General features: G+C 38.6%; 1 protein-coding gene across 2 annotated transcripts in view; it reads right to left on the bottom strand.

Moving 5' to 3' along the window:
- Window positions 1-14155, bottom strand: part of GOSR1 (golgi SNAP receptor complex member 1) — a 54164-nt gene extending 40009 nt beyond the window's left edge. Inside the window, exons 1-5 of one of the 2 annotated variants that reach the window (XM_055324862.1) lie at window positions 14078-14155; window positions 11326-11446; window positions 6668-6755; window positions 6193-6300; window positions 1289-1380 (exon numbers count right to left, since the gene is read on the bottom strand). In XM_055324862.1, the coding sequence (XP_055180837.1) occupies window positions 1289-1380; window positions 6193-6300; window positions 6668-6755; window positions 11326-11446; window positions 14078-14108 (440 nt within the window). In that variant the 5' untranslated portion in view covers window positions 14109-14155. The remainder of the gene's footprint in view (window positions 1-1288; window positions 1381-6192; window positions 6301-6667; window positions 6756-11325; window positions 11447-14077) is intronic. The other variant, XM_055324867.1, reaches the window with a different exon arrangement.
- Window positions 14156-15311: the final 1156 nt, after the last annotated feature.

Genomic DNA, 15311 nt, shown 5'->3' with positions numbered 1-15311 from the left:
TTGAACAAAAATTCTGAATGAAATGAATATGAAATTACTTCTGTTGCAAAACTATCTTACTGTCGAACAAAATAAAGGATCTCTAGGAAAATATTTCTCAGAGTATACATGGTACATATCAGATTATGATATGGTGATGTATACTATAGATATGTTTATGAAACATAAGATAATCATTACTTATGAAACATAAGTACCATAAATTTATCACAAGGGATGCCTAGGTGGCTCAGTGGTTGAACATCTGCCTTCGGCTCGGGTTGTGATCCTGGAGTCCCGGGATCGAGTACCGCATCAGGCTTCCTGCAGGGCGCCTGACTCTGCCTCTGCCTATGTCTTGCCTCTCTCTGAGTGTCTCTCATGAGTAAATAAATAAAATCTTTAAAAAAAGTTAAATTAGGGCAGCCCCGGTGGCGCAGCGGTTTGGCGCCGCCTGCAGCCTGGGGTGTGATCCTGGAGACCCGGGATCGAGTCCCACATCGGGCTCCCTGCATGGAGCCTGCTTCTCCCTCTGCCTGTGTCTCTGCCTCTCTCTCTCTGTGTCTATGAATAAATAAATAAAATCTTTAAAAAAAAAGTTAAATTATCACAAGTGAGACAATGACAAGCATCAATAGATGGTCCAAAAGTGGAAAGTCTTCACGTTTAATTAGCTGCCCAACAGATCTACAATTGTAAAATACAATTTATTTTTTATTTTTTAGATTTTACTTATTTATTTGAAAGAGAGAGAGAGGGAGTGGGAGAGTGAGGGGAGAAGCAGAGTGAGAGGAACAAGCAGACTCCTTGTTAAGTGTGGAACCCAACAGGGGCTTGATCCCATGACCCCAAGATCATGACCTGAGCAGAAATCAAGAGTCGGATGTTCAATTGACTGAGCTGCCCAGGCACTCTGAGAAAAAAAATTTTAATGTGCATATGAAATGCTAGAATGCATTATTGAACGTAAGGTAAACGGATGGAAGAACAAATCTTTAAAGTTATAGACTGAGATTAGCATAAAAACATTGGGAGTTCTTAAATAATTTGACATGGCTATGAAGTCTGAATAAAACCTGGAAAACAAATATTTCAAATTCCAGAGAAATAAAAGTTTCTTTCTTTATACACACACACACACATATATATATACACACATATACATACATATATATAAATTTATACATATACATATATATAAATTACTCTGAGATACATATATATATGTAACTGTTAGGATAGGTGGTTATCAGAAAGGGAAACACAGAGAGCTTCAACATCCTACAAAGTAACATAAAAGGTAACTTACTCAATATCCTTTCGTACTGATCCCATCAAATTTTCCCTTTCCCGTATTGCCATAAAGTTTGCTTTGGTTTTATGGAATTCATGTGTATAATCCTGCAATAAATCAACATCCAATCTCAACATAAGCTCTTTATATGTTTTCATCTTATTGAACCAATTATATACTGTCATCATCTAAGTTACTGTCAAGAAAATTGCTATTTAAGAATCAAATAGTCACGAGGTAAACAACATTATAGTCCCTTTCCTGAAGAGTGACCAACTTCTTTTAAATGAAAACAGTTCAGTGTTGGGGTAATAGTACCACTAGATCGCTATCCCTTGTATCTTCTAGTACTTTGTCTTATGGGACAGAATTATAAAGAAAAAAAATAACTTCAAGATAAAATGATTCCAAATAGCCTAGGATAAAACTTTGAGGGGTTCTCTCTACTTATTAGTGTACATCCAATGGAGCTTACTTTCAAATTTCATCTTTTTGGAATTCCCACAGAAATTTAATTTCTAAACCAGTCAAAGGAAGAACAGAACCAAAAGAATTACAAAGAACAAAATAATCTTTATATATTTTCCTTTCTCAGGCAGCCCTGGTGGGTCAGCGGTTTAAGCGCTGCCTTCAGTCCAGGGCGTGATCCTGCAGACCGTGGATCAAGTCCCACATCAGGCTCTCTGCATGGAGCCTGCTTCTCCTTCTGCCTGTGTCTCTGCCTCTCTCTCTCTGTGTGTGTCTCATGAATAAATAAAATCCATAAATAAATAAATAAACAAACAAACAAACAAACAAATAAATAAATAAATAAATATTTTCCTTTCTCTACTACCATACTGTTAAGTAATTAAGGAGTATCCTAAGTTTTTAAAATTCAGAGATGCATACAGAGAAGATGAAAATCATAATTTCATCTCCCAGAAAGCCCCTACTGCCTCTCTGAACACAAAAATATAAATAAAAATGGAGCGCATACTAAAAAGAGCACCAGGGATCCCTGGGTGGCGCAGCGGTTTGGCGCCTGCCTTTGGCCCAGGGCGCGATCCTGGAGACCTGGGATCGAATCCCACATCGGGCTCCTGGTGCATGGAGCCTGCTTCTCCCTCTGCCTGTGTCTCTGCCTCCCTCTCTCTCTCTCTCTCTCTCTTTGTGACTATCATAAATAAATAAAAATTAAAAAAAATTAAAAAATAAAAAAATAAAAATAAAAAGAGCACCAAAAGGAACAAAAATAAAAACCATCCTGTTCTAAAGCTCATAACTATGATCATTTTCTTCTATTTTCTTTCAGGAACTACATTTCTGTGTATACCAGCTTACTTATTATTTCTTTCATTTGTGCTAAAGAAATCAAACTACAGTTGATTCTTGAACACCACAGACTTGAAATGCACAGGTCCACTACAATTCTGCAAATATATTTTCCTTATTATTTTTAAATAACACGTTCTCTTCTACTTTATTGTAAGAATACAGTATATAATATGTATAACATTCAAAGTATGTGTTAACCAACTGTTTATGTTAGGCTTTTAGTCAACAATAGACTATTAGTACTTAAGTTTTTAAGGAAGGCAAAAGTTTTATGCAAATTTTCAACTGCACAGGAGTGGAGAGGTGGGATGTCAGACCCCTAATCCTTGCATTGTTCAAGGGTCAGCGGTATTCTGCTATATACTGTCTTTCCAGTAGTTCATAAAATATCAAGTAATCTTTTCATATTAACAAATAGAAATCGGGGTCCCTGGGTGGCTCAGCAGTTTAGTGCCTGCCTTCGCAGGGTGTGATCCTGGATTCCCGGGATCAAGTCCCACATCAGGCTCCCTGCATGGAGCCTGCTTCTCCCTCTGCTGGTGTCTCTGCTTCTCTCTCTATATATATATATCATGAATAAATAAATAAAATCTTTAAAAAAAATCTATGTTCTTTTTAATAGCTGTACAGAATTCTATGACTATCATAATTTAGTAAACACCCTATTAGTAAACATTTTAGTTACTTTAGTCTTAAAAAATGCCATTTGAAAAATAAATATTCTGTATACATACTTAACTCCTCTTTTTATTTTTATTTTATTTTTATTTTTTAAACATTTATTTTTTTAATTTTTATTTTTTAACATGGCTGCATGTATTTTTTTAAAAAGATTATTTATTTATTTATTCATAGAGACAGAGAGAGAGAGGCAGAGACACAGGCAGAAAGAGAAGCAGGCATCATACAGAGAGCCTGATGTGGGACTCGATCCAGGGTCTCCAGGATCACACCCTGGGCTGCAGGCAGTGCAAAACTGCTGTGCCACCGGGGCTGCCCTTAACTCCTCTTTTTAAAGTGTGAAGAGAAGTGGATTAAAGAATCTTATATTAAAATTGATAGTACTAACCCATCAATACATAGATAGACCACCAATTCATGTTCCCAGCAACAGTGAATGAGGGCTCATTTTTCTATATTCTTGTAATACGCTACTAGATGCTTCAATATTTGCTAGCTATTCTTCAATATTTGCTAACTATTCTGACAGGTGAAAAATCTTTTCTCATTTTGATTCGTATATTTTCTTTTCAGCATGTGGCTGAACATCTTTTTACAGTTTTGGACATTATCTGTCAACAGCCAGTTTGTATCCTTTGCTCATTTTCTTATTAGGTTACTTTTTAAATTTCTATTATTTCTGTACATTAAGCAAATTAGACACTCATTATAGGTTCTGTTATTAGGTATTGTTTAAAAATGTATAATTTCTACAATGTTTAATTTCACCCATTCTAAACTCCTATAGTTTTTCTACATATAAGTCTTTGATCCATTTAGAATTTATTCTGGATGTGAGGATTGAGACAGAAATTCAAGTTTGTCCCCTCTCTCCACACAATTTGCTGACTGCTACAGGTCTATTTAATTTACGATACCTCTTGTTCCTACTCATTTAAGATACCACTTTTAACTTAATTTCTATGTCTGCTCTGTTCTATTGGTATTTTTTTTTCTCCAGAATCCAACATTTTTTTTATAGATTTTATTTATTTATTTATTCATAGAGACACACACAGAGAGAGAGAGAGAGAGAGAGAGGCAGAGACATAGGCAGAGGAAGAAGCAGGCTCCACGCAGGCAGCCCGACATGGGACTCGATCTCGGGTCTCCAGGATCACACCCTGGGCTGCAGGCGGCGCCAAACCGCTGCACCACTGGGGCTGCCCAGAATCAAACTGTCTTAATTCTTCTAACTTCTTAACAGGTTTTAATATCTGGGAGAATTAGGCACTCTTTACTACTTACCTTCATTTTCACGTTTGTTGTTGGTTTTTTTTTTTTTTTTAGATTTTATTTATTCATGAGAGACACAGAGAGAAAGAGAGAGGCAGAGACCAGAGACCGAGGAAGAGGAAGAAGCAGGCTCCATGCAGGGAGCCCGATGCAGGACTTGATTCCGGGTCTCCCAATCATGCCCTGGGTTGAAGGCAGTGCTAAACCGCTGAGCCACCCAGGCTGCCCAACACATTTTTTTTTTCCCTTGGTTGCACTTGTATGTTTGTGATTCCAAATGAACTTTGTTGTCATTTCGGCAGTTAAAAAAAAAAAAGAAAAGAAAAAGAGAAAAGAAACAAAAAACTCTTTTTCCATTTGGAGGGACTCAACTTATAGGCTGATTTAGAGAGAAATCTTCCTATCCAAAGGCAGAGTGATTCTTTCCTTTACTTAAATCTACTTTCATTTTACTAAGTTTTTTTTTTTTTTTTAAGATTTTATTTATTTGACAGAAAGAGCATGTGTACAAGTAGGGGAAGCAGTGGAGAGAGAAGGAGAAGCAGGCTCTCCGCTGAGCAGGAAGCCCAAAGTGGGGCTCAATCTCAGGACTCTAGGATTATGACCTGAGCCGAAGGTATATACTTAACTCACTGGAGCCACCCGGGGGCCCAATCTCAGTAAAGTTTTATACATGCAAATCCTATTCATTCTTATTAAATTTATATACAAGGATTTTAGTTTCTTCCATTATATTTTCTAACAGGTTATTGGTTATATATAGGAAAACTTCTTGCTTTACTATATTAATTTTGTAATCTACCATCTTAATTTCTTTCTAATTTTTTAAGTTGTTTTTCTTAGTTGTATTAGATAATTTTTTCATTGCTACATAATACGTTTTGCCTCTTCCTTGTCACTATTTAGATCTTGTTTATTTATATCTCTGTCTAATTGCACCACCAAGAGCTTCCAAAACAATATTAAATACCTGAGGTGACTGGGGATATCTTTATCTTGTTTCTTTAAAGGGAATGCTTTTAGAGCTTTATCATTAAGCATCATGCTCGTTTTAATGACATACACATTTTACCTTAGGTAAATGAAGTGTCTTCCTATTCTTATTTTTACAACAGTTTTTAAAATTAGAAATGATCACTTAATTTTTTTAATATTAAAAACATTTACCTTCCTATTCGTACTAAATTTTAATATATCTGTATATATAAATTTTAAGAGTTTATTTCATTTTATTGGTATACATTTAATATTTTCTTAAATATACTAAATATAGTAAATTACCTTCTTTCTACATTATCTTCAAAGCCTGATGAAAGTATACTCTAAATCACCATACTGTGGCCTATGCATGCCATTAGCTCTTACACTGTTATTGCTAGCTAGCAAGGTCTCCCACAGAAGTATATGTACCTAGTGATGAATGTTATTCATTTTTACCAGGCAAAAGCAAGAACTATCAGGTATTTTCAGAATTTTATTATAACAAGGGGGGGAAAAAATAAAACAAGACAAATTTCTATAGCATAATATTTATTGTCTCAGAAGATTCTTCCCTTTAGTCTCTAAAATACATGTATACGCATTCTATTCAGGGATTTAAAAAAACCCACTACAATAACTTAAAAGTCTGAAGCCCAATATATTACCTGCAATATATCTCTATGTCTCTGTAACGTATGCATCAGTGCTGCATTCAAAGATGGGACACCCGCACTGTTGGTATATTCTGCCATTTTATCATTTACCCCTGTAAGCTAAAAAGAAGAGGAAGGAAAAGAAAACCAATAAATATATTTTTAAAAGCACTATAAAGAGATAAAAGTAAATTATTTGCCTGTATGCTCTTCTGGCTAACAACAAAGCAAACAAAAAACCTCCCCGAAAGCAAAATGACAGGCAAGGATTCAGTATTTCCCCCCTAATAATCCATAAAGGTTAAAATAACACCCATAAGACTTGAGAATGACTATAATAAAAATTCAAGGGGCCTCGGCAGGCACATATCTTGGAAGAAAGGGTGATTTCAATAAACATGTCTGCATTAATATAATCGAGTACCATATCTAACAAGTGATTAACACAGCTGACTAGTAAAACAGCCAATTAACAGAAAGTACTCACCCTTGCCAAAAGCTGTTCAATCTCAATTGCCATCGTTTCAAACATTCTGTCTTGGCTTGATCCATTTAAAAGGGGTGTTGTGTCAGAACTAAAGAGAAGTTCCAGTAAAGAGAATCCATTACTTAAACCTAAACCTTTAAAACATACTTAAAATAATAAGGTAATTATTCTTAAAGAGGGCAAGTGGAACCTCAGAGACATTCTGTTTAAGAAACTAACTTTTCGGGGATCCCTGGGTGGCTCAGCGGTTTAGCGCCTGCCTTTGGCCCAGGGCGCGATCCTGGAGTCCTGGGATCGAGTCCCACATTGGGCTCCCGGCATGGAGCCTGCTTCTCGTTCCTCCCGTGTCTCTGCCTCTCTTTTTCTGTATATCATAAATAAATAAATAAATAAATCTTTAAAAAAAAAAAAAGAAACTAGCTTTTCTAGAAAAATCACATTCTAAATATTAAATTCAGCATAAAATAGGGTTTTTTTTTTTTTTTTGGGAGTGTACACACACATATGATGGTGGATGGGTGAATGGTGAGGGGCAGAGGGAGAGAGAGAATCTTAAAAAGGTTCCAAGCCCCGTATGGAACCTGACACAGGGCTTGATCTTATGACCGTTAGATCATGACCTGAGCCGAAATCAAGAGCTGGATGCTTAACTGACTGAGCCGAGCCATCAGGGCACCTCCAATATAAAGTATAATTGTACATAAGGTTTTTCTGAGCTTTAATATATCTAACCTTAGTAATGTAAAGTAACTTAAGCTGTGGCAGTGCCCAATTAAATGCTGAATCTAAAAAAAACAAATTATGTGTAACAAAACTGGAGAAGTAGTACTACATAAAAAAGAAAGTATAAAAGGTATTATGAATTATGTCATGACATCTGTGAAGAAGTCTTTCAAATTTTTACTCCTAAGCAATAATGGTTATTCAAATTAAGTTCTCTTTTCTTTCCTCGACTCTTGCCAAAAAGAAATAAAATTGAAATTTATATGATTCACAGACTGGATTACTAGTTATTAAGTAATCAGGAACTGGCTTTAAGGCTGAAATAGATAGCCATGTCCAGCAGGGAAGTTTCAGTACCAACTTTCTACATTTCTACTTATATTATGCAATTCAAGAGGGGTTTTTTTGGTTATTTTTACAAAAATGTGAACTGTTTTCTAATCTGAATAGTCAGTCAAAAATCTAACTTTTTACAAGTGAAATTTGTTTGACAGATTCAAATTCTTTTTTTTTTTTAAGATTTTATTTATTTATTCATTAGAGAGAGAGAGAGAGAGAGAGAGAGAGAGAGAGAGAAGCAGGCTCCTTGCAGGGAGCCCGATGTGGAACTCGATCCCGGGACCCAGGGATCACGCCCTGAGCCAAAGATTGATGCTCAATCTCCTAAGCCACCCGGGCATCCCAACAGATTCAAATTCTAAAACCAGATATCCTTGACAGGCCAGGTGGCTCAGCAGTTTCACACCACCTTCAGCCCAGGGCCTGATCCTAGAGACCCAGGATCGAGTCCCATGTCAGGCTACCTGCATGGAGCCTGCTTCTCCCTCTGCCTGTGTCCCTGCCTCTCTCTCTCTCTCTCTCATGAATAAATGGGTAAAATCTTTAAAAATTAAAAATAAATAAATAAAACCAGATGTTCAGAAAATTTATTTTGCCTCTTCTGAAAATCGACTAACCTTCATTTGGTCCCCAAATGGTATGCATTATCATGTGAGCAGCTCAACTGAGATCTCAGTTCTACTGAACACAGATAAGTACCCAGGCAATGACAATGCTCTTCAATCTTACTGAAGACTTTGTCCTGCCCTGTGACAGTGCTTGGGTGTGGTAAATGAAAATAGACTAAATCATCAGTTTAACATAAAAAAAAAACAAAAAATACTTTGGTTACTATTTCCCCTCTCCACATACAATTCCACAGCAATAGTAATGGGCAACAAAGTAACCAAAAAGTAACTAATGAAAAGGATTTTTACTTAAAATGCTTAATTAGGTGTGAAATTTTTATTTCTAATTTATTTGTCTTAAAATATATCCAAATACGTAGTTCTTTTTTTTTTAAAGATTTTATTTATTCATGAGAGAGAGAGAGAGAGAGAGAGAGGGGGGCAGAGGCACAGGCAGGGGAGAAGCAGGCTCCATGCAGGGAGCCCGATGCTGGACTCAATCCCAGGACTCCAGGATCACGCCCTGGGCCGAAGGTAGGTGCCAAACCCCTCAGCCACCCAGGGATCCCTCCTAGTTCTTTATTATATGTTAGAGCTAACCCAATGTTCTATGGTTACTTCTTAGAATGTGCCCAGGCAAAAATGCTCTAAATACTACTAATAGGGATCCTCCCCAGATATATGAAAAAGAACAATGGGCCAACAAATGTGAGCTCCCTGAAGAGGGAAACTGCTTGTTCACAGATGTATGGCAAGCACCTAGAACAGTGTCGGGCACATGGTAGATACTCATTAAATACTTGAATAAATGAAGAGACAATCTCCATTTTCACCATTCTCAGAGTCTATGAGTCCAGGGAAATGGTCAAAAACCTCTCCACAATACTACAATTCAGCTAAAGTGAATTCACTTTATAGTTAATGTGATGATCCATAGACCATCAAGTTCTCAAAACACAAAAAGTAAAAAAAAAAAAAAAAAAAAAATTTATCCTAGATGAAAAATTCCAGTCATCACCGAGTTTATTCAGTATGACATGTTTTCAATCTAGGCAATAACAACACTTTAGAATATACATTGAATCTTTGATCCTCATGGCCTTAGGTTTCTTACTGAAGGGAGAGTTGGGCTGTAGGAAATCTACAAAGTCAGTCCCAATTTGTTGTAGAAGTATTACATTCATGAAGTACAGAAAATATAGAAAAAGCATCATGTAATTGTGTCTCTTGACAATCCAGAGTTTTAAAATTGTATAGACTAAAAGTGAACAACTGGCATAATCAAGCAGGACACTTAAATACAGGAAAAATGCTTTTCAATGATAAAATAAGTTTACACATACAAAAGAACCTTCGTCATTTTCTTTACCTGCTAAGTAAAGGCAAGTCCAAAATAACATCATGCAACCAAAGCTATATGACATGGCAACAGCTTACTTTTAGGTCCTATAGTCAGTATGTTGGCCCTGCTATCGTTAATTCTTTAATAATTTGCCCTTATTTAAAAGAAGCAATACTTTGGCTATGATGTTGAAATGAATCTTTTTGTTGGAATGTTCATAAAAAGGTTTAGAGTGGGGTGCCTAGGTGGCTCAATCAGTTAAGTGTCTGCCTTCTTCTCCAGTCATGAGTATCACATTGGGGTCCCTGCTCAGTGAGAAGTCTGCTTCATCCTCCTCTTCTGCCTCTCCTCCTTACTTGTGCTTCCTTCTCTCTCTCTCTCTCTCTCTCTCTCTCTCAGATAAATAAGTAAGTAAGTAAGTAAGTAAGTAAATAAATAAATAAATAAAACCTTGAAAAAGAAAGAGTTTTAGAGCACAGGCTCTGGAGACAGAAAGACCTGGGTTCAAATCCATGCTCAATTTTTATTGTTTTATAATGATTGGCTGAAAAAAAATCCCACCCACAGCCAATCCTCAAAAAAGTATGTGAAATAAAGGATAACAACTCTGCTACCAGCAATTCCACTGCTAGGTATGTGCCATTTTTATAGGTAAAAATGTTCCTATCAGCCTTCATATACAGCTCTTACAACAGTATCTGACACGTGATGAACACCGTGTCAGCTATTAAATTAATTAGCAAAAATTAGAAACAATGTCCATCTGCAAATTTAATACACAACACAACCACAATATGATGCTGTATGAAGCAAATGAATATACCACAGTTAAACGTATCCAAAGCTTAATCACAAAGATAATGTTAAACAAAAACCAAGTTGCAAAGTAACTATTGTAGTAAGATACTACAAATTGTTAGGAACACAAACATATGTAGTAAAAACATAAGATTATAAGGAGGCAGAAAATGGGAAATTAGGGGCTTCAACTGAACTGATAATGATTATTTCTTAAAGAGGAAAACAGGCACATGAGGATTCATTATTCTTCATACCTTTCTAAGTATCTTAAATATTTCCTAATATTTTTTTAAACAAGTGGATGGCCTAAAGTGAGCATAAGATTCAAAGATAAGGATACATTTTCCCTATGTTCAATACAATACTGTTCTGGTTTCTCAAAAAAGAACCAAAATTAAAAACAACTTCAATGATTAACAGTGAGGATACACACTGCATTAGATTCATTATAAAACACCAGAATAGCAGTATGTATACTTTACATTTGAACAGTTTCTTAGATCCATTTAACACCCAGGAGTTATAAGAAATACAATGTGGGAAATCAACCACATTCCCTTACACTGGCTAAACTAGAAACTTACCTCTGATACAGACTCATTCTTAAGCCTTAGCATTTTCCTCCTGACACCATCACAACCTTCACCTAAGGATCCCAAATAAATGCTAGTCTCAAAAATTAAGAAAAATTTTTATAAATTACTAACATATAAATAACAAAAACACATAAAATACCAAAAATTCACCAACAGACTGAGTTACAGAGTTACATAGTTTAGCTTATTTTTTAATGATTTTAAAAACATTCTATGGCTTAAGGCATAAGAGACAGAATCTGGTAGTACCTATACCTGTCGCGTCTTCCATCTCGGGCACCGCTGTGACTGTAACTTGTACATAGTTTACTGAAGGAAACTAGTTTCAGGTCAAGTTCATTTTCCAGCTGTCGAGCTTGTTTTCTGAGATCTTTGACAAAATTTTAAAAGCAAATAATTAAACACGAAGAGTCCATCACCCAGACATAAAAATCACAAAACTATTCTGAAGAAAACAAACTATGAAAATAATCATATATTGATCTAGATTCCCCATTAAGAAAAGTGTTAAAAGGAGAAAGCCAAAGACTTCCCCAGAAAAGCACACTGTCTCTTATTTAAACTTCAGATGGGTCATGAAATGGAGAGACAGTGAGAGGTGGAAATTTCCCCTGTATTCCAATGATAGCTAGGCAACAACTGTTGTTCTAACATCCCTGAAATGGTTTCTGTAACAATGACTAAAATTTTGTAATTTGGGGGGAAAACAGAAGACAACACAAATCATAAAAGAACCTGAGTATGGTTTATGATCAGCATTACATCAACTTATCAATTAACTTCATAAAAGAGAACCCATCACTGTTTTCGACTGAGGTTTTCCTGTCTCTTTACATTCCAAAGCTTATGAATTTCTTAGTAGAATTAGTTATTAACTGACGCTTAAAGAAACAATAATTATCTTTTTTAATTTTTATTTATTTATGATAGTCACAGAGAGAGAGAGAGAGAGAGAGAGAGAGAGAGAGAGAGAGAGAGAGAGGCAGAGACATAGGCAGAGGGAGAAGCAGGCTCCATGCACTGGGAGCCTGACATGGGATTCGATCCCAGGTCTCCAGGATCGCGCCCTGGGCCAAAGGCAGGCGCCAAACCGCTGCGCCACCCAGGGATCCCTAGATGTGAATACTTTCATTCATGGTAAAGTGGGCCTCAAAATACAAGGGCTGAAATATATAAAGAAATATTATAAGGACCTCATCTTTCAGGAATAAGGATTACAAAACATTACTTCAATATATTTATCAGCAACCAGAAGTAGGAAGCAGTAGAACACAGTGGAGCATATTTTGCCAGAGACCAAGTCTCCGCATCTTATTTCATCCTAACATCCTGAGATTTTGAGAACTTGGCTCTGAGATTTATTGAAAATCTACTGAACCAATGAACCTTCACTTTTTGTTTTGTTTTTAAGATTTATTTTTAAAGAATTTATTTATTTATTCATGAGAGACAGAGAGAGAGAGACAGAGAGAGAGAGAGAGAGAGGCAGAGACACAGGCGGAGGGAGAAGCAGGCTCCATGCAGGGAGCCCGATGTGGGACTTGATCTGGGGACTCCAAGATCATGCTCTGGGCCGAAGGGAGGCACCAAACCACTGAGCCACCCAGGGATTTATTTATTTGAGAGAGAGACAGTGAGCATGAGCAAGGGGGGGGGGGGGGGGACGACAGAAATCTTCAAGCAGACTCCTGCTGAGCTAGCAGCCTGAGCAGGGCTCCATCCTAGGACCCTACCTTCAGGGTTTTTCTATGCATTAGTAACCATGTGCTTAAAGCCCTCGGCACAGAGTAGGATGTCAACAACAAGCTGCTGTAATTATCACAACATGGCGCTTCAAAAAACTATAGCCTAACGACTAGTATTAAGGATACCAACAGCCGCTTCCACAGAACTTAAAAATATTTTCTATCTAGCACACACATTTCAAATAGGCATTTAAATACATGTTTTAAACTATAATCATGCTTCTCTGCAACCAGAACTGTCCTCCCTAGTAGAAAACATCCAAAAACCAAACCAAAACAAAACAAAGCATTCTGAAAGTGTAATAAGGCAAATACGGACGAACTTGGAACTAAGCTCTTAGACCAACTAACTGGCTGCTGGTGACAGTACTGTTACTTGTGGTTTCCAAGAGGCTTCGGAGAGTGGCTCCCATTGTAATAGAGCAGAGAGACAATGGAAAGAAACATATGAGCCTTCTCTGACCCTCGGTCGTCATCATGGTCCAGGAGGGAATTTTCTAACAGCCCACTCTATCGGAACATATTTTCATTAATTCAATAAACGTACTTGTCAAATCACAAGACAGGTTTTTTTTTTTTGGGGGGGGGGCTAAAGAGGTATATAGCAAATGCAATCATCGCAATTCACACTGGTTCTCTCAACTTTCGCTTTTTAATAAAACCCATCTCCACGGCAGAGGGTAATTATTTCCTCAGTCTCCAAACCGCGACTCGAAGTCTCCAAACCCAATCCTCGAAGTCCCAGCCCTAAGTCCTGCCAAAGGGACCGAGGAGGAGACGCTTCGTCCATATAACTTCCCTCGATGGACCGGACTGACAAGTTCCTTCTTCCCCTTATCCTACTCCGCTGTCCAACAGTGACCGCAACTCTTAAAACGCGAACTCTTCGAGCCTCCTGGGGTCGGGATATTCTCGCTCAAAACTCGTCTCCTCTCAGAGTCGTCCCCAAGCCCCTTCGTCCAAGTTCGCCGGGCCCCTCAACTCAGCTCTCCCCCAGGGACTCAGGACCTTCCTTCTCCGCCCAGCTCCTTCCGCCCACCTCTGTCCCAAGTCTCGCTGCCTCTCGGCTCAGCCCCTCTGCCCCAGACCGTTCCGGCTCTTCAGCCCCCAGGCCAGGGGCTCCCACTAGAGAAGCCTCACCCGTCAGCTCAGCCGCTCCGGAGGCCGGGCTCTTTCCTCTGCCGCCTCCCCCAAGACCCGTCTTTACCCAGCCCTTCTACCTCTTGGTGAGACGCACACGGAAGCCTCGCCCTCACCTTCCCAGTAATTGCTGGTTCCTGCAGCCATCTTTGTTGTCCAACGTCAGTCGGGATAGGAGAGTAGAGACGAGGCGAGCCAGAGAATCACTTCCGCACCTTCTTCCGCCCCGGCGCCAGGGCCGACGGGATACGTCAGTTTCCACGGACACCGCCCCCCGGCGGTCAACTAATCCTTTTACTGCTCTTCAGCAATGGGACTGGAAACCAGTTTTAATCCCAGACGCTACCTGAGTGTCTGTCCTGGTGCAGCTCCTGTCCTCTCCGGCGCCCCAAACCCGCATCATCGCCCTCAGGTCAGCTTACCCCCTCTCTCAGCAGGAGCCAGCGTGGCGGAGAAGAAAGTCATCGTCAGTGTTCAGCCAACCGCTTTCCCTTCTCGGCGCCGCAGGCTCTTTTCTTCCCAAGACGAGCCCTTTCATCCGGCCTCCTCCGCGTGTGCTCCAGCATCCCTCGGGCTCTGGCAGCATCCCTCGGCCTACCCGGCCGTCTGCGTCCGTGTACCTCATCCGGCCCCCTCAACCTGTCGGAATCAGCCGTCCAAAGCCGCCCTGAAAGACACACAAATCCTCGCAGTTGGCTTGTGTCCGCATTTTTCCAGTTCTAGTGAAAGGTAGAAGAGTTACGTCCCATAGAGGTGTTTAAATCACACCTGTCCCTTTACCCACTCCCACTTACGACTCTTTAAGATTTCCTCTACATTCATTGAGAACCACGTCACATAACGTTACAATTTTTGCTTCAACTGCCAAACATCATTTATAGAATCCAAAAGCAGAAGGAAAGTGGACTGCATTTATCCATACTTTACTCTTAACATTTTTCTTTCTTCCCTCCCGATGTTCCAGGATTCCTTCTTGTATCATTGCCCTTCTGTTTCAAGAACTTCCTTTAGCCGTTTCTAAAGAGTAGGTCAGCTGGAGACAAATTCGACTCGTTTTCCTTCATCTGATAATGTCTTGGTTTCCCCTTAATTCCTGAAAGATACTGTTGCCAGATGTAGAATCTGAGGTTCACATTTTTTTTTTTTCCCTTTAGCACTTGAAAAACGTGCCCAATTCCTCCTGGCCTCCTTGGTTCTGATGAGAAATTGGCTGTTTTTTGAATTGTTTTTCTACTCTAGCTAAGTACTGCTTTCCAGATTTTTTCTTTACTTTTCAGAAAGTTGATTAAGATGTGTCTTAATGTGGATTTCTTTGGTTTTATCTGGTTTGGGATTTGCTCAGCTTCTTGA

This window comes from Nyctereutes procyonoides, unplaced genomic scaffold, assembly GCF_905146905.1.
Source record: "Nyctereutes procyonoides isolate TBG_1078 unplaced genomic scaffold, NYPRO_anot_genome, whole genome shotgun sequence".
Lineage (NCBI taxonomy): Eukaryota > Metazoa > Chordata > Mammalia > Carnivora > Canidae > Nyctereutes > Nyctereutes procyonoides.
Note: the sequence above shows the minus strand (reverse complement) of the source record. Positions and strands in the feature narration are given on the sequence as shown.